General features: G+C 37.5%; 1 protein-coding gene across 2 annotated transcripts; it reads left to right on the forward strand.

The window, feature by feature from the left end:
* The first annotated feature begins 2373 nt into the window (after positions 1–2373).
* Positions 2374–17980, forward strand: LOC132564028 (recQ-mediated genome instability protein 1-like). Of its 2 annotated transcripts, XM_060229049.1 has the most exons (14): positions 2374–2433; positions 3855–4020; positions 4745–4891; positions 5203–5313; positions 6233–6352; positions 6957–7090; positions 7746–7897; positions 8408–8469; positions 9159–10074; positions 10898–10980; positions 11969–12082; positions 12731–12772; positions 12989–13042; positions 17816–17980. In XM_060229049.1, the coding sequence occupies exons 2-14, from the start codon at positions 3910–3912 to the stop codon at positions 17978–17980; spliced, it is 2211 nt and encodes a 736-aa protein (XP_060085032.1). In that variant the 5' UTR covers positions 2374–2433; positions 3855–3909. The 2 variants fall into 2 exon arrangements, with proteins under 2 accessions (XP_060085032.1, XP_060085576.1); XM_060229593.1 differs by lacking the exons at positions 10898–10980; positions 11969–12082; positions 12731–12772; positions 12989–13042; positions 17816–17980 and adding an exon at positions 10469–10557.
* The last annotated feature ends 1186 nt before the right edge of the window (positions 17981–19166 follow it).

Here is a 19166-nt window from a genome sequence, read left to right on the forward strand (position 1 = left end):
CCAAATAAAAGTGGGATACAGGTCGCATCACAGCAACGTTTGTGGTACGTTCATAGAGGTAACAATATAGAGAATACATGGTCAGTGTCTTAAAATATCTACTGTATTTTGGCGAGGGTGAAGAAAGATAAAAGTGGGCAGCCAATTTTTTCTTTCTGTCCCGAGTCAAAATGCAGGTTATGTTACTTCAACAGTTATTTTGAAGTAAATTCAGAAAGCAATTTTGTTGAATTACCGCGCGTACTAAAATATAGCTGTTTTCCATCGCTGCTAAATACAGCAAAAATATATGTGGCAGGTGTATTCCGATAATAAGGGCGCCAGTTGCAGGATAAAACAGAATATAAATTGTAGCACTTTGGTTTTGAGTGCAGAGAATCGTCTCCGGTTTGTTGGACGAAAACACGTTTATGCAGTATAACCAACATCCTAATCAATAATTAAGCACAACTTTAGATTTACGTCGACGCGTAATGACTCCTATTTTCACTTGCTTTGTATAAGTCTCAGTCGGTTTCAGTAATTATAAATAAATAAACAAACCCAAGCCAGCAAAAACTGCCCTTTGTGAAGGCTATGAATTTTTATCAAAATATCTCAATCACATTAAAATACCGTTACCTGGACACTGTACTCAATGTATATTAATCGTGACACCCAACCCGGTCACATACTGGAAACGGGCTACTCAGCCTGCTCTTGTATGTACTATCCAATCGGGGGCAAAAACTGCACGATCATTCTCACTCTATTAGGTAGACGCTCTAGAGGAAAAGGGAGGTAATTTCTAGATAAAAGTTAGGAAGAAATATTAGTCTTTAGGAATAGCACTGTCGTGGACCCATTAAGGAATGGTCTTTTTCAAGATGGCGGACGTAGACAGCAACATAATGTAGGAGCTCATTTTAAGCGAAAAAAATACTGGTTTATGGATACAATCTGATGGGGACAAATACCACGTGAAACTCAGTAATACTCGAGATTTGTATTACCCTATTTGTATAGTGCTGTTATGGCTATAAATAATTATGAATCCTTGGCAAAGTCCATCGAAGTGTTGAATTCGACATCGAGGCGGGACTTGCTGTTAGATTTTGCTCATATCGAAATATTTAAGCAGTCTAAGGTTTATTTTCATTGTTAGGGAGATACTCCAATAACATTTCTAGTGATATACTTTGATATCATATTTACAAAAAAAAATCTTGTTTATATTACGGGCTGGTTATCAAAAAACGTTTAGCAACTTTGACAGAAAAGTTACGGATTCACGAGTTCCAAAGACAGACTCATTTCGGTTATGCATTAGTCCAGTAAATAACTGTAATGTAATTAAGAGTGAACAAAAAGTACCTGAAGTTTTGAAAAAAATGTTACATTTTCCTTTTTCTGGATAGCAACATCCTTTCATCCCCAATCTATGGTGTTTACATGTCGCAGTTGATTTGATTTTAAGGGCCTGTACCCATTATCACGATTTTCATGCAAGAAGTCATAGACTTACGGACAAGCTGACGATCTATTCAGCAGTAAGTATTTAAAATGTGTACATCTCACTGGCTAACTCTAGCTAGCCTTTGAGCAATGGAGTCTGATATATCCAAAACAACTCAATAAAAACTAAACATCTTGTTTTCCAGTTAACGGAAAAAAGGCATATTAGTCTAACATATGATAGACTTGTAACCAACAAACCGAATGTATTTACTTTTTTCGTCAGTAGATTTTTGGGAATATACTGTACATTTCTTGAAGGGGGTACGAAGAGAATATGTGATTCAAAACGGAAACATTTTAGATGTACGTCTATCTAGATGTAGATTTCATTTGAACTCTACAAAAAAGGTTTGTTTATGTTCGTCTTGTTGCTCGAGTTATCTCTCTTAGAACGTGGACTGAACCAAGGAAAACGCGAACACATATATTTGATTATTTTACAAGTTAGAATGGAATTCCATCTCGCTGTATAAAATAAAACCCATGTTTCAAATTAAAAGAAAATATCTCCTTACAAGGGAATCACTAATCCTCATACGCTTTTCCGTATCATCGTCCGAACCTTATGAAATTTCGGATAGTCAATCCGCACATTACACCAACCCCAGTGATTTCTGACCGGAAATGATTTGGTGGGACCTATACTTGCTGTAGAACGAATAACTTTAGACGAAGAATTGATGTTTAATTCCATCGAAGTTATTTTTGTTGGTGTTTTTTTATTTTTATTTTCGAAATTATCATCGGGCCTAACGAAACATTTTTAATATATCGAGAGCTAAATCGTTTCCTAGATATGTTTATGTCTGTGTATATTCAAAGAATTCTCCCAAAAACCGCGGGGAACAGACGAAAAATGAATCGAGAAGAGAGAAGCCATTGAAGTTTTGTCGACTTTTAATGTGAATTGGTATTCTGTATATAGAGTTCGACATGGTAAGTGCTAAGATTCGGGCTCGGAAAATATATGATAAAAATTTTGTTGGTGTCAAATCCGAAAGTAAAATGTATGACCGCCGACTGTGTGTTCTTTGGCAGTGCGTAACGTGTTGTGAACAGCCAGTGTCTGTTGGTCTTTCCTTACAGCCGTATTTACATTAAGCCGAGGGGTTTTGAATATATCTGACTGCGATTTTATTTTTGTCTTGCAATTGGTTGCATTGTCATTGTTCAGACCGAAGGGATTAGACTGTCTATCCTTAACTCCGTTTTCGTCTGTGTTGTGATTCATGATTGGGACTAAGATAAATAACTCATGGATATATCAGCCAGAACCCTTTGGGCTAAACAATAGATGGTGGTTTACTGGTTACCACTCTGAACAACAGATGGAAGGTCCGGCGCACATATTCAGTGTGACTGAGTTAAAAGTGCTTTGTCACCACAGGTAGATCCCTAATCTTAGCTTCCTGAATAAGACCATTCCAAATTTAAATCTTTCCTGAAGTTGCAAAATTGGCTACATTGTGAATGTGTGGTTTGCCTCAAGGCAAGTAGGAAACAATATGAAAGCATGGAATATAAGTTTGTTGTAGAATAACTGATATGTGAGAATTATTGTTGAATCAGGGCTCCCAATAACGTTCTGGGTTTGGGTTAAAAACCATCATGTTTCAGTTAGTTTTGGTGGCTGTTTCTCAAAAAAATTCATGAAAAAGTAATCTGATTGATTGATCAGAAAGAAAAAAACATCCTATTTTTAAGTTCTGCTCATGGTAGACATTGCAGGTGTCAATATTTCCATCTTTATGATGACTTCATGCCTGCTCTTTACACGGAAGGTCATAGCTATAGACAAAGACTGGTGGGTTTGATTGTACATTATCCAGTATACATTACAGCATTTAATGATGGTTATTTTTCTTTATTATCAGTGTTTTTTTAAAGGAACAGAATTTTTTTCAAGCATAAAAGCACTGAAAATGCTTGCAATCTTATTGAATTTTCTGTGTACACTTCAACATTATAGTATATCTCAGGTCAGCCGATATATAATTGGATGGTCTTGTTGTGTTTTACCTCTGACATTGTTTTCTGGATTTGTAGCCCTTTGAACAGCCAGGATCGTTTTGATGCTGGGTCTCCTTGTAGTAGCTGGTGGTTACCTCACTGAACACCATTCAAGAGGTCCATCACATGCAGTCCAGAGCAATTTTGAGTAAAGTTTGCCGCTCATGGACAGCCACATCAGTGCAGACAATTGTGTTTTACAGTTTACTGATAAACACAAAAACTGGTAAGGGGCACTGAACACAACCCAGAATCTTTACTTTAGGTTTTGTAAGCAAACACTCTTAACCAAATGAGCTGTAATTGCCCTTTGTTGGATGTGATATTATATAAATATTTATTTCAAGGATGAAGAAATATTGTGCCTCACTGGGATGAAGTGGTAATTGTATGTAAACGAAGATGACTGGAGCAATGATCGGTCAGACCCGTTCATGGCTGAGAGCTAGGTCTGTCCTAGTTCCTGATGATTGGCTTGAGGCCTGCGTGGAGTGGATCAAGGAAGAAAACCAGGTACGTATTGCTCCATAATGTCTTGTTTATTTTTCAGACCTTACCATTTTTGGTACGTTGGGTATTTATATTTTCAGATGAATTTAAGATGAAATGTGTTTTGAATTAATGTCATACAACAGTCACATCCTTTTTTCCACATGTATTGATGTATAAAGGTCTCAATTTTACAGTTCTAGGATGAGCATGTGATTAAGGAAAAATCTGTAAATAGAGTTGTAATATACCTTAAACATGTTGATACCCAGTTTTATTGTAGACGTCAGGAGTAGGCACAACACGAACCAGTTCTGGTCCAATCCACAATTTATTCATGCTAAGAGTTGTTTACCCATTTCGGATCCAAGCGATCCGTCATCAGATCAGGTTCTGATGACGGATCGCTTTGATCCGAAACTTAACCCTACTCCTGTCGTCTATTCTACTTATTTATGGTGGGTACTCGGTATCCTTTTTGATCCACGGCTGTTCCCAGAAGGAATTTCCTGGTTTCACTGTTTTCGGGACGTTGTGTCTCCATCCCCCGTTGTTGACACAGTTTTATTGACAGAAAAAACACAATCTAGTCGGATTTGTAAACAACTTTTACTCCTTCCACTCTGATATTTGTTACAAGATTCCATAACAAAATGTACTTGTATTTAATGTTTTTTAATTGAAAACATATCATGATGAATTGTATTATATTCTGGATTACACCTCAATGAATATTTTTTACTTGTAGGGTAACAGTCTTGTACAGTCTCGGATCAATGAGCTTGTATTTGAACAGTGGCTGTTAGCAGATCTCCATGAACTTGGTACTCGTTGTTTACCCAACGGACTAGGGGAAGCAGCAAAGCATCAACTCTCGGGGTCCTATGCTCTCCAGGTACATGTAGAACTGTATACTATACAGTCATTATATAGATGATATGTACATGATTAGAACTTCTCTGGATCAGACTCGGTAGGTTTCTGGTGTCAACATTTGCAGAAATATCATCACAGGATAAATTCAATCTCCTCCTCACTGAGTTATTGTTTGTCTTGGTTAGGGTTTAAAGTTGAAACCTCTAATTTTCTAGTCTGACAATCAAACGATGTAGCTAAAGAGAAGTTCTCTCTAGCCAAGCTGTGCTATTAGATAAAGAAATTAATTTATTAGAATCTCTGACATTTATTCCATTTTGTTTTAACTAGATAGACTCCATGGTAGATGTTGGAAAGTCATTTTACTCACAGCTGCAGAAAGTAAAAGGCACTGAAAATGCTAATGCTGAGGTGTCTGCAGAAACTAGTGACCAAAAACCGGTATGTGATGGGGATTAATTATGCAGTTTCATAACATTACTGTTCATAGAGCTTTGGAATTTGAGTCCTTGATCCCAATCCTTTGCTTATTCTTTTGGACTCCTCAATATTTAGAGAATTTTCTCATAAAGGTACTCATAGGTCCAAATTTTGAAAATAGGGTTCCGGACTCCTCTTTAAAAATTATGGCTGTCACATGAATATAGTTGTGCAAGATTAAAGTGAAAAATTATTTCATCGGCAAATACCTTTAGAAAACATTTTAGTACAATCTTTGCTGTTGTAACCGTGGAATATTATGAGTAAATGTTGTATTTATTTTGTACCTACTAAAATGATATAAATTTCAGATCCTCTTAGCTGTATTCTTGGTGTTTGTTTTCTTCTATGAGTATAGACCTTGACACCTGTCATCAATTGATTGTTATATTTAAACAGGAAAATGTATTCCTGATGATTGCATGTGACTTAGAGATAAATATATCTGGTTTTCAATATTTGGCCTTTCCCCAGTCTTTGTGCAAGACATATTTTATTCGTAACAAAAAGTATTGACTGAACGCTATTTATGGATTCGTCTCAAAATATTTATTGCAATTTTCAATTTTCACACTGACATTTCAGTTATGATTACCTGGTACCCTCCTGCAGGCCCCTATGTAACCCTTATAAAGACATTTCAGAAAGTAAATTATTTGCCTTTTATGTACCCTTGTTTCATCAAACTTGTTAAAAATAACAAACATATATTTTTGTTTACATGGTCTGATGACATAGAAAATCAGTCATCCATTTTATATTTGTTGATTTCAACAAAGATATTTGGTTTTCAAAATGATAACTTTTTTTGACAGAAAATGACAGAAATGATTATGAGACAGCCAAGCAGTACATGATGTATCTATTTTGTATATTTCAGTGGGAGCCAAAACCTTCTCAGATGTTGATGCTGAACCTGACTGATGGTACGAGTAACGTTAAAGGAATGGAGTACAGACCTCTAACCTGTCTGAATGCTAACCTTCAGCCTGGCACTAAGGTCTGTATACACATCTCCAATGACATCTCTGCACTTTGACCGTAATTAATTTTGAATTGATTTTACAACAAATTTATGAAACATGGTTAAAATCATTATACGTAATCATCAATTATGTCTGACATTGGATGAAAGCATAAAGTTATTACTTTGTGAAAGTTTGCTAAGACTGAACTTCAGGAGTTTTTTAGGCTATAGATCTATTTGCATTGGTTAACTTCAGGTGTCAACAACACTGATATAGTAAATCACTTAGGTAGCCTGTTATGCCCATGTGTAAAGAAAAAAGAAGCTATGATGTGTAAGTCTAGATGCAGAATATAGCTCTACAAGTTATTTCCCTTGGTTCAACCAGGCCAATAATACACTGGCTACACATACAACACAGCAGTGATTGGTTGTTGTTAATTGACATATGTAACCAGATGGAAGAGCCTTGACCAAAGCAAGTTGTTAGTGCTTGATGTAGACCTAATGTATATGTATTCGTGAGTAGTTATTGGGATAAAGAGTTACTTCCCTTCGTTCACTATGCATCAAGTTTTTGAAGACAGATATTTGATTTGTACTTTGCAACCTAGAATACCCAATTCTCTGTTCCTAGGTGATTGTCAGTGGTACTGTGTTGTGTAGAAGAGGGGTATTATTTCTGAACAATAATAATCTTCGTGTGTTGGGAGGAGAAGTGGACACTCTAATGGAAGAAAACACCAAGCTTAAAGTTCTACAGGAGGCACTGTAAGTCACTGGATCAAAACTCCAAAGTAGTTATGGAGCATCCCTCAAAGTAGCACCATAAGGCAATAAGTGAGCTCCTTCAAAGGGCAATATAAGTTTAAAAGGTGAAAGTTGTCCATGGAGATACTATATGTCACTGGATTTTACAACTTTTAATTGCTGGGTCAAAGCCAAAGTGAGTTAGTGAGTAAATGGATCAGTCTGCAATGAGTCAATAGAGGTAAATAGAACCTAATCTTTATAGGGAACAAAACCCTTGTATGTTGTTCATCTTCACAACGGTTAAGTTATTTTGACTTGGTTCCTTAGATAACTTTGTCATTTAATGGGTACAATTTTATTCAAAGGCTTGTATAGGAGCTAAAGTCATCCGAGTCAAGGTATTTAAAAGTGTTTTCTCAATGTAATTTGATATAATTACAAGTGATATATTGGTGTTTAGCAAGAAACCAGCCAGGATCTTCCTGTGCTGTTGTGGTTATGTCTTTGGAATGAATATTTTACAATTATTGCACTGGTTTGCATGTGGCAGTCCTCCCCTATGTTGTTCAGTCAGGTAGTCATGTACTTCATGAAAACCCCACTGACTCTGGTAATTGACAGAAAATGTGATAAATGGAACAAACAATTAAGTCTTTGTTAATTCTATTCACAGAGATTCCAGTATGCGCAACACCGGGAGTATGTACAAACAGGAGTTTGCAGACACTGACATCAAACCAAGTCAGTTATCTGTCAAAAACTCTGTCCTAGCTCCAAACAAAGGGGGAAGTTCCACGACCATAAACAGACACCATGCAGTCTCAGGTTTGTATATAGGAACTTTCATGGTTATGTACTAGTTATGGTCAGAAACTTCAGCAAATTGCCTATAATGTGATCATGGGTTTTTGGAAAATACTTTTAAAAGTCCAAGTTTTCACCAGGATATACTTAGATGTATCCAACATACAGCTGTTTTATATGATCATTCAAAAAGGACATTGAAAGAAAGAAAAGGAAAAAAAATTGAAACACAAAAAACAGGTGTGGTATTTTTACTACGTTTTGCAGGAGACATTTTTGTACTATTGTAAAAGAAATGTTTTACATATACCATATATACAACTTTTATCCTGATTATATGAGTTAATCTCAGCACAAAGTCCATTGTATTTAACTTAGGTAACATAAAATTCAAAATTACTTCTGGTATGAATATGTATAGGTCACATGTGCTATGTATGTATACATACTTTTACAATGTATCCCATATTATTTTGACTCATTTTTTATTCATATAAAGATATAATGTTTCTTTTTACACTTTTTCTACAGGAGGGATTACAAGGCCAAACACCAGTATCAAACCTACTAGCAGTGATCTCACTTTAGATGAGGTATGTGTAGGTGCTGTATATGACAAAATGGAAAACAAATTTCAAAATAGGAAAAAAACAAAGTAAATTCTGGCATTTAACAATGACATTGAAAAACACTTTACTATAAAGCTCTGGTATATTCGAAGAAGAAATCAATTTCTCTGTAAATACTTGTAAACTTTCAATAGCAAAACCAACTGTAAATACTTGTAAACTTTCAATAGCAAAACCAACTGTAAATACTTGTAAACTTTCAATAGCAAAACCAACTGTAAATAATTGTAAACTTTCAATAGCAAAACCAACTGTAAATACTTGTAAACTTTCAATAGCAAAAGCAACTGTAAATACTTGTAAACTTATCTAAAATGAAGAGACCTATATTGTGAAGGTCAACTTGACTATACCTGTAACAAGGACAGTTTCCTCATTACGATGGCTATTACTATTTGCTGTTAGAAATTTTCTCCGTCTGTCGCACTTACTGCCTATCCTTATACCTGTGTCTTGTTTGCACCATTTGTCAACTTGTTGCTTTGCAGCAAATGTAGTGACTATTTGATTGATAAAAATCGCAGGTTTTTTCAACATATATATTGATATGTTATGATTTAAAATGCCATTGAAACACCACTTGATGAAGGATTTCCATGCTATTGATTTAATGACCAATTGCTTTGTTTATATGAGACTTTACTCTTGAACAGTGGGATGAAGAAGATATAGCTATGGAAGATTTGATGGATGAACTAGATGATATGGAGATGCCAGAAACAGGTAGAGATTCTACCTTACCTGGTCAGTCATCTGTGAAAGCCAACACCTGTAGGAATGTTAATATGTCTTCAGCTGCAAGTCTTCAACAGAATCGAAACTCTTCAGTCCAGTCTTCTGGTAGATTGTACAGCAGTGGTTGTGTGAAGCAGGAAAGAGTCAGTTTAACCAATGACAATGAAAATGTTACCTTAAGGAAATTAATTTCTAATTCGAGAGCAGGAGGCAGGAATTCTCCTGAAGAGCTGCCTAATCGAAAAAGGCAAAAACTTAGTGACAGTTCAAGTGCATGTGTGAAAGCGTCGACTGTGCAATCTAACTATGATGCCATGTTTAATGATGATTTTGACGATGATTTTGATGATTTTGGAGATGTTTCAATCATCCCTAAAAAATGTTCTTCAAATTCTAACACTATATCCAAACCAATGGTTAAAAGTTCAAAAATGTTTGGGAATTCTGTTGTTGAAAATGCTGGGGAAGAAGTTAAGAAATTGATGTCTCCCCTTGACTCTAATTCAAAAAATGCTAACAGTGGTCCAGTAGGAATCGGCATTAGAAAAAGTGGTAAGAAAAATTTGCTTTCAAGTTCATATGGAGTGTCACTTGTTGAAAGTGCAGTAAATTTACCAGTTAAATTAGAACTGCCCTCATCAGTCAGCATGGTATCTTCGTCTTCTGCGGAAAGGCAGATCATTGGCAGTCAAAATACATTGGACCAATTTGTGAGGACTCCTCTAACTGGACAGAAGGAAAACAAATCATCTATCAGTCGAAGTGGAAACTCGGCAAAAAGTTTTGATGAGCAGACAAAATTAACAGACTTCACTCTAGTGAAATCCTCCCATGGTAAATAGATATAAATTTGTTTGCAATTCAATCTTAATGACATGATTTGCTTGTTGATTGGCTTGCTCTTTGCTTGCATATTACTCATTTCTTCCTTTACTGATTCTGTTCCATTAATAATTCCAAATGTAACTATCTAGGAAAAGAACTAATTTCCTACCAATGAAATTTTATTGATATCTTTTAAATGAAATTTTAAATTGCCTCAGTGACGTTTCATGTTTTCCAAAGATACAAAAAAAACAAAAGCTATGTTTATATTTTAACTTTACATGTGACTGTGATAGCAATTTTTCTATCCATCTGTAACTGTTTTATACATTGATCTTGATCATTTTCATTTCATTAATGTTAAACAATTACAGTTTACCTTTCACTGTTTTTTATTCTCCAGTAACTGATGATAATTAAGATCACTTTGCCATGTTGGTGGACTTTTCAGAAGTAAATAGCTGATACACTATGTATGATAGCAATGAAGAGGAAATGCTTCAGTCAATTTTCACAAGTTTCTAAAATTTCTCTTCAGTGATTATGATAAAAGATGAATATTGGAGTAAGTTATCAAAATAACTTGTTGAACATTTTATAAATGCAGGTAAATGATGTATAGATGTAGATAAATGTTTAAATGTAAATAAATGATGTATATATGTAGATAGATTATATTAAGATGTAGATAAATTATATTAAGATGTAGATGAATGATGTGTAGATGTTTATAAAGGATGTGTAGATGTAGATAAATGAAGTATAAATGTAGATAAATTAATTTATTTTTGGTAGTTGATAATATCATTTGATGTGTTATATTGTATTTCAGGAATTGATGCGGAACCATTTACCTACCTATCTATTGTAAAGAAACAGTTAACTCCACTGGATAGCGTTACATATAAAGTAAAGGTTAGTGCGAAATAGAATTATTAGGAATACCACTGATTGAACACAACATCACACTTACATACCTCAGTTTATATTATGTCATGACTTTAACCTGTACTCCAGTACTTTACAAAATCATTCAAGACTCCGTGTGTTTGTGATGATGTGAATACACATACAATGTGGGTGAAAGTTTGATTCCTACAGTAAAAAGAAAAGATTGTAATGATAATGAAAAATATGATCCAAGGGAGACAATCTTTATGTAGATTCGTGAGTGAAGAACAGTGTAATTTTTTAAGAATCTTTTAAAGCGAGACCAAAAAACCATTTCCCAAATTTGATGAATCTCAATACTCAGAGATGAAGTGGGGCTTCGAAATTTGAGTGAGTCCACAGGAAAGGCACGAATCCAGGACTCAATGAATCACTTACCATTATTATAACCTGTCATTTGTTAATTATTTTATTGGCCCCAAAATACGTAAGAATGTTACTGATCACCCTTTCCTATTTGTGTAAAGAGATAGAAAATGGTTCATTCCAACAAAATTTCTTCAAGGATGAAACAAAATTAGGATATGAATTATAATTATGTGGCTCTTTTAAGGGGCTGGAGAGGTAGGAAGAAAATCAGTCAATATGGGTTACATTTTAAATTTCTTCTAAATAAGAAATCTTACAGTCCTATTCTCTGGGGAATCGAAAGTACACAGAGTACAAATTTCCTAATCTCACGCGTCATCCCAGGGATGGAATACAATCTACTTTTCCTATTTATGGAAATGATATTTTCATACTTTGCAAAGTTCAATTTTGTTTTGAAATGAACAAAACGAACAAAATATATCACTACTGAAGAGGAGTAAAAGCTATCGTGTATGCTTTTCTGATAATGCATATATTCTGAATACATATATAGAATATATATCTGAGAACAAATTTCACAGTATAAAAAATATTTCAAATTAATATCACTAAAGAATATGATGACAATATCTTCTTGCAGGCCTACATTTCAACTTTGATTGGGCGACTGGACAGCTCTGGGGGGAAGGAGTGGACCCTGGCCTGCAAAATCAACGATGGGACAGATAGTCAAGATGTGGACCTTTCTGACAGTGTAGGGATTTCTGCAATATTGGTTATATTGTTTCCAAAATAATTGATACGATGGATTAACAAAAATTTTGGTTGAGGAACTATTTTGATTATATGGGGTATGCAGATTCTGTTCCAATTTGTTCAAAACCAAATCCATAATCACAACAAAAATATTTGTTTGCTGATAGAAGTCTGCATCTAAGTTGAATTACCTCCCTTTGTACCGTGATGGGAATGGATGACAGCCTATTAGTGCTTTGGTTATTCAGTTTTTCCTGATGTGAGAGGTTGTCTTTGATTACATATTACAAATACGAAGATACTTACTTTGAATTTCATTTGTGGATATAGTTCAGAAAATGCATGTGCTTACATGATTGACAGAATAATGAAATATTTGTGTGTTATGGCTTCCTCAAGAGATTTGAAGAATTCTTACAGTTTAATGATACAAAAAATTAATAAGTTTGTGTAAAAAAAATTCAGAAATTAAATTGTCCATAATTGAAATGAAAATGAAATCATCATGGCCGTCACATTATTAAGAATTTAGACGTTAATGTGAATTATTGTATTAATTAATCTGTATACATGTACTCTTACACTACATACTGTCTGATGTTACATCTGTTTGTGATGTAAATCTTTTCTCTTCTTTTTGGCATAGGTATTGGCAAGTCTAATTGGATTTTCAGCTCCAGATAGCGTGGTAAGAATCTTTCATTTGGTTTTTGAAAAAAAAAATGTTTGATGAAGTGATATTTTTTATGAGCAGCTAATCAAACTGGGTTTATTATGTACTTAAAATTAGAAGAAAAAAACGTATTGCATAAGGTCTATGGAGATGAATTGTGAGCTGGAATGTGATCACATTGTAAAACTGTATTATATTCTGTTAAAACAATAACTTTGCCAATTTTTTCAGGTAATGAAGAAAAGAATGAAACAGGACCTCAGTATCAAAGATGTACTTGTTGAGGTAAGTACTTTCTCTAGTAGAGGAAGAGAGTAAAGACAGTAAGTGGTTTATAAAAACGGTCTTTATGTTTAATATTAAGTTATGGTATATTGAGGAAGCCTTGTGTTCCCATGTCATGTACTGACGCCATCTTCATAGCTGTTTTGATAAACCATGAACAAACTCATAGTAGTCTATTGGCAGCAAATACATGTTGATTCATGAGTGTGGAAGGTAACAAGAGGGAGAAAAAATTGTTGATACAATTGATCATTAGATTTACATTTTTTGGCTCCCCCAAACAAATGTTAACTCTGAAAAGAATGATGAACAGGGAGATCCTTCTCTCTAATTAAGGCCAGTCAATGAAATGAAACCCTTAACCAGACAGCCATGAGGGTGGTCAACCTTGACCAAGACAGATACAAGGGTGGTCAACCTTGACCAAGACAGACACAAGGGTGGTCAACCTTGACCAAGACAGACACAAGGGTGGTCAACCCTAAACATGACAGACACAAGGGTGGTCAATCCTAAACATGACAGACAAAAGGGTGGTCAACCCTAAACATGACAGACACAAGGGTGGTCAATCCTAAACATGACAGACAAAAGGGTGGTCAACCCTGACCATGACAGATATAAGGGTGGTCAACCCTAAACATGACAGACACAAGGGTGGTCAACCCTGAACATGACAGATATAAGGGTGGTCAACCCTAAACATGACAGATACAAGGGTGGTCAACCCTTTTACAAAGACAGACACAAGGGTGGTCAGCCCTAACCAAGACAGACACAAGGGTGGTCAACCCAAACCAAGACAGATACAAGGGTAGTCAACCCTGACCAAGACAGATACAAGGGTGGTCAACCCTTTTACAAAGACAGACACAAGGGTGGTCAACCCAAACCAAGACAGATACAAGGATGGTCAACCCTAAACATGACAGACACAAGGGTGGTCAACCCTGACCATGACAGACACAAGGGTGGTCAACCCTAAACATGATTGATACAAGGGTGGTCAACCCTAAACATGACAGAAACAAGGGTGGTCAACCCAAACCAAGACAGATAAAAGAGTGGTCAGCCCTAACCAAGACAGATGCAATGGTGGTCAGCCCTAAACATGACAGATACAACGGTGGTCAGCCCTAACCAAGACAGATGCAATGGTGGTCAGCCCTAACCAAGACAGATAAAAGGGTGGTCAACCCTAAACATGACAGACACAAGGGTGGTCAATCCTAAACATGACAGACAAAAGGGTGGTCAACCCTGACCATGACAGATATAAGGGTGGTCAACCCTAAACATGACAGACACAAGGGTGGTCAACCCTGAACATGACAGATATAAGGGTGGTCAACCCTAAACATGACAGATACAAGGGTGGTCAACCCTTTTACAAAGACAGACACAAGGGTGGTCAGCCCTAACCAAGACAGACACAAGGGTGGTCAACCCAAACCAAGACAGATACAAGGGTAGTCAACCCTGACCAAGACAGATACAAGGGTGGTCAACCCTTTTACAAAGACAGACACAAGGGTGGTCAACCCAAACCAAGACAGATACAAGGATGGTCAACCCTAAACATGACAGACACAAGGGTGGTCAACCCTGACCATGACAGACACAAGGGTGGTCAACCCTAAACATGATTGATACAAGGGTGGTCAACCCTAAACATGACAGAAACAAGGGTGGTCAACCCAAACCAAGACAGATAAAAGGGTGGTCAGCCCTAACCAAGACAGATGCAATGGTGGTCAGCCCTAAACATGACAGATACAACGGTGGTCAGCCCTAACCAAGACAGATGCAATGGTGGTCAGCCCTAACCAAGACAGATAAAAGGGTGGTCAACCCTAAACATGACAGACACAAGGGTGGTCAACCCTAAACATGACAGAAACAAGGGTGGTCAACCCTTTTACAAAGACAGACACAAGGGTGGTCAACCCTAAACATGACAGAGAAAAGGGTGGTCAACCCTTTTACAAAGACAGACACAAGGGTGGTCAGCCCTAACCAAGACAGACACAAGGGTGGTCAACCCAAACCAAGACAGATACAAGGGTAGTCAACCCTGACCAAGACAGATACAAGGGTGGTCAACCCTTTTACAAAGACAGACACAAGGGTGGTCAACCCAAACCAAGACAGATACAAGGATGGTCAACCCTAAACATGACAGACACAAGGGTGGTCAACCCTGACCATGACAGATATAAGGGTGGTCAACCCTAAACATGACAGATACAAGGATGGTCAACCCTAACCAAGACAGACACAAGAGTGGTCAACCCTAAACATGACAGATAAAAGGGTGGTCAACCCTTTTACAAAGACAGACACAAGGGTGGTCAACCCTGACCAAGACAGATACAAGGGTGGTCAACCCTTTTACAAAGACAGACACAAGGGTGGTCAACCCAAACCAAGACAGATACAAGGATGGTCAACCCTAAACATGACAGACACAAGGGTGGTCAACCCTTTTACAAAGACAGACACAAGGGTGGTCAACCCTAAACATGACAGATACAAGAGTGGTCAACCCTGACCATGACAGAAACAAGGGTGGTCAATCCAAACCAAAACAGATACAAGGATGGTCAACCCTAAACATGACAGACACAAGGGTGGTCAACCCTGACCATGACAGATACAAGGGTGGTCAACCCTAACCAAGACAGATACAAGGTTGGTCATTCCAAACCAAGACAGATACAAGGGTGGTCAACCCTTTTACAAAGACAGACACAAGGGTGGTCAACCCTTTTACAAAGACAGACACAAGGGTGGTCAACCCTAAACATGACAGAGAAAAGGGTGGTCAACCCTAAACGTGACAGATAAAAGGGTGGTCAACCCTTTTACAAAGACAGACACAAGGGTGGTCAGCCCTAACCAAGACAGACACAAGGGTGGTCAACCCAAACCAAGACAGATACAAGGGTAGTCAACCCTGACCAAGACAGATACAAGGGTGGTCAACCCTTTTACAAAGACAGACACAAGGGTGGTCAACCCAAACCAAGACAGATACAAGGATGGTCAACCCTGACCATGACAGATACAAGGGTGGTCAACCCTAAACATGACAGATACAAGGATGGTCAACCCTAACCAAGACAGACACAAGAGTGGTCAACCCTAAACATGACAGATAAAAGGGTAGTCAACCCTGACCAAGACAGATACAAGGGTGGTCAACCCTAAACATGACAGACACAAGGGTGGTCAACCCTAAACATGACAGATACAAGGGTAGTCAACCCAAACCAAGACAGATACAAGGATGGTCAACCCTAAACATGACAGATATAAGGGTGGTCAACCCTGACCATGACAGACACAAGGTTGGTCAACCCTAAACATGACAGACACAAGGGTGGTCAACCCTAAACATGACAGACACAAGGGTGGTCAACCCTTTTACAAAGACAGACACAAGGGTGGTCAACCCTAAACATGACAGACACAAGGGTGGTCAACCCTAAACATGACAGACACAAGGGTGGTCAACCCTGACCATGACAGACACAAGGGTGGTCAACCCTAAACATGACAGACACAAGGGTGGTCAACCCTAAACATGACAGACACAAGGGTGGTCAACCCTAAACATGACAGACACAAGGGTGGTCAACCCTAAACATGACAGACACAAGGGTGGTCAACCCTAAACATGACAGACACAAGGGTGGTCAACCCTAAACATGACAGACACAAGGGTGGTCAACCCTGACCAAGACAGATAAAAGGGTGGTCAACCCTAACCAAGACAGATAAAAGGTTGGTCATTCCAAACCAAGACAGACACAAGGGTGGTCAACCCTAAACATGACAGAGGAAAGGGTGGTCAACCCTAAACGTGACAGATAAAAGGGTGGTCAACCCTTTTACAAAGACAGACACAAGGGTGGTCAGCCCTAACCAAGACAGACACAAGGGTGGTCAACCCAAACCAAGACAGATACAAGGGTAGTCAACCCTGACCAAGACAGATACAAGGGTGGTCATTCCAAACCAAGACAGACACAAGGGTGGTCAACCCTAAACATGACAGAGGAAAGGGTGGTCAACCCTAAACGTGACAGATAAAAGGGTGGTCAACCCTTTTACAAAGACAGACACAAGGGTGGTCAGCCCTAACCAAGACAGACACAAGGGTGGTCAACCCAAACCAAGACAGATACAAGGGTAGTCAACCCTGACCAAGACAGATACAAGGGTGGTCAACCCTTTTACAAAGACAGACAAAAGGGTGGTCAACCCTTAACATGACAGACACAAGGATGGTCAACCATGACCAAGACATATACAAGGGTGGTCAGCCCTAACCAAGACATATACAAGGGTGGTCAACCCTAAACATGACAGACACAAGGGTGGTCAACCCTTTTACAAAGACAGACAAAAGGGTGGTCAACCCTTAACATGACAGACACAAGGATGGTCAACCATGACCAAGACAGACACAAGGGTGGTCAACCCTGAACAAGACAGACACAAGGGTGGTCAACCCTGAACAAGACAGACACAAGGGTGGTCAACCGTGACCAAGACATATACAAGGATGGTCAACCCTGAACAAGACAGACATGACAGTGGTAAACCCTAAAAAAGCATATGTACTCATCATGTCTAATGTGATTCAGAAACTGCATTTATCCTTAGGCTCATACTGTGGTGAAGGTTTGTTCTTCTAGTCTTCATTGTGAAATTATATTCAACACTATTAAGTACATAATTAGTTTTTACTGTTAATGTGTGTTACAGGGCATTCAGCAGTGCCAGCAGAAACTGATAGCTCTACTCTGTATTATGGAGATAAGAACATTGCCCTCCAAAGCCAGGCCAGAGGTCATAGCCCTACATGAGATGACCCCTGATAGGATCAACACTCTCCGGACAAGGGTCTCTCAATCCATGGACAATAAATAATATATATGTTGATCAGGATTTAGTTTTGTTATGAACAAAAAAAATTGCTACATTTACTGTATGTTATATTTAGTAATATTTTTTTTGAAAATACCCAATACTAAGGAAACATTTCAAGTTTTGAATTTATTTTTTTAGCCACTGTAGAAGTTTCAAATTTACCAAAACCATTTGTCAAAAAAACACTAAAAATGTGAGTCAAGTAGACATTGAATTAACTTGTGCCCTTACTAGATGATCTGTGTCGGGCAGAAGGATCTATTTTTTTTTCCAACATGCACAATCAATGTCTGGTTTCTAACCATTTCTTTATCCGTCTGGATTGGAAAGTTGAATTTTGACAGACATTACATACCCTGAATGATCTTGCATCCTTCCCTAAATGGTGATAGCACAGCATATATTTAGATTTATTTTGTAACTCTCCAAGTAGGACTCTCTGTTCTTCGTTTGGTAGAGTATTATTAGTAGAGAGTCAGGGATTGAACAGAAGACACACAAGTAAATAGCACCTTTCAATACAACTTTAGAATTTGATCCAGTAGAGCCAAATATTAGGTTAAACTGTCATAAAGCTTTTCTGTCCTGCTAGAACTAGAGGGAGACATAGACAGTATGAAAATAAAAAGTGAACATCTTCAGGGATGTAATTCTGAGCCAGAAATAAAAAATGTAGTTCCTTTATGAAGTATATCCAAGGGAGAGCACTCTCAAGTGGCATAAAGCCCTGAAGTACATTTGTAGGACACTTTTAATTAATGCAGGTTACCCTTTTTAATGTTTTTAGCTCACCTGCCAGATAGCAAGTGAGTAATGCTGGGATGAGTCATCCAGCTTCATCTTTTCCCTGTAAATAACTTCTTTTCTCAATAACCAAGAGACATGGTGTTATGATATTGAATCTGAAGCACATATTGATATGTGTTAACATATATTTAAGGCCACAGGGGTCAGATATCTTATAATCTCCAAACAACCTCTGATTCTTAGGAGACCCAGAGTCATGATGTTGGTAAAACAGGATGATGGAATGCAGTGCTGCAAAGTTGGTTCACATTCAAGTTCTCACAGGTCAGATGTGTGAAGTTTTCAAACATCATCCAAATAAAAAACAAAAGACATGTTTGTTTATACAACACACAAGTGGTTTGATGTATAAGTAAGAGAGTGACCTCACACAATAACA

This window comes from Ylistrum balloti, unplaced genomic scaffold, assembly GCF_031769215.1.
Source record: "Ylistrum balloti isolate Yb309-2 unplaced genomic scaffold, AGI_CSIRO_Ybal_v1 Utg369558, whole genome shotgun sequence".
In the NCBI taxonomy this organism is placed as follows: domain Eukaryota; kingdom Metazoa; phylum Mollusca; class Bivalvia; order Pectinida; family Pectinidae; genus Ylistrum; species Ylistrum balloti.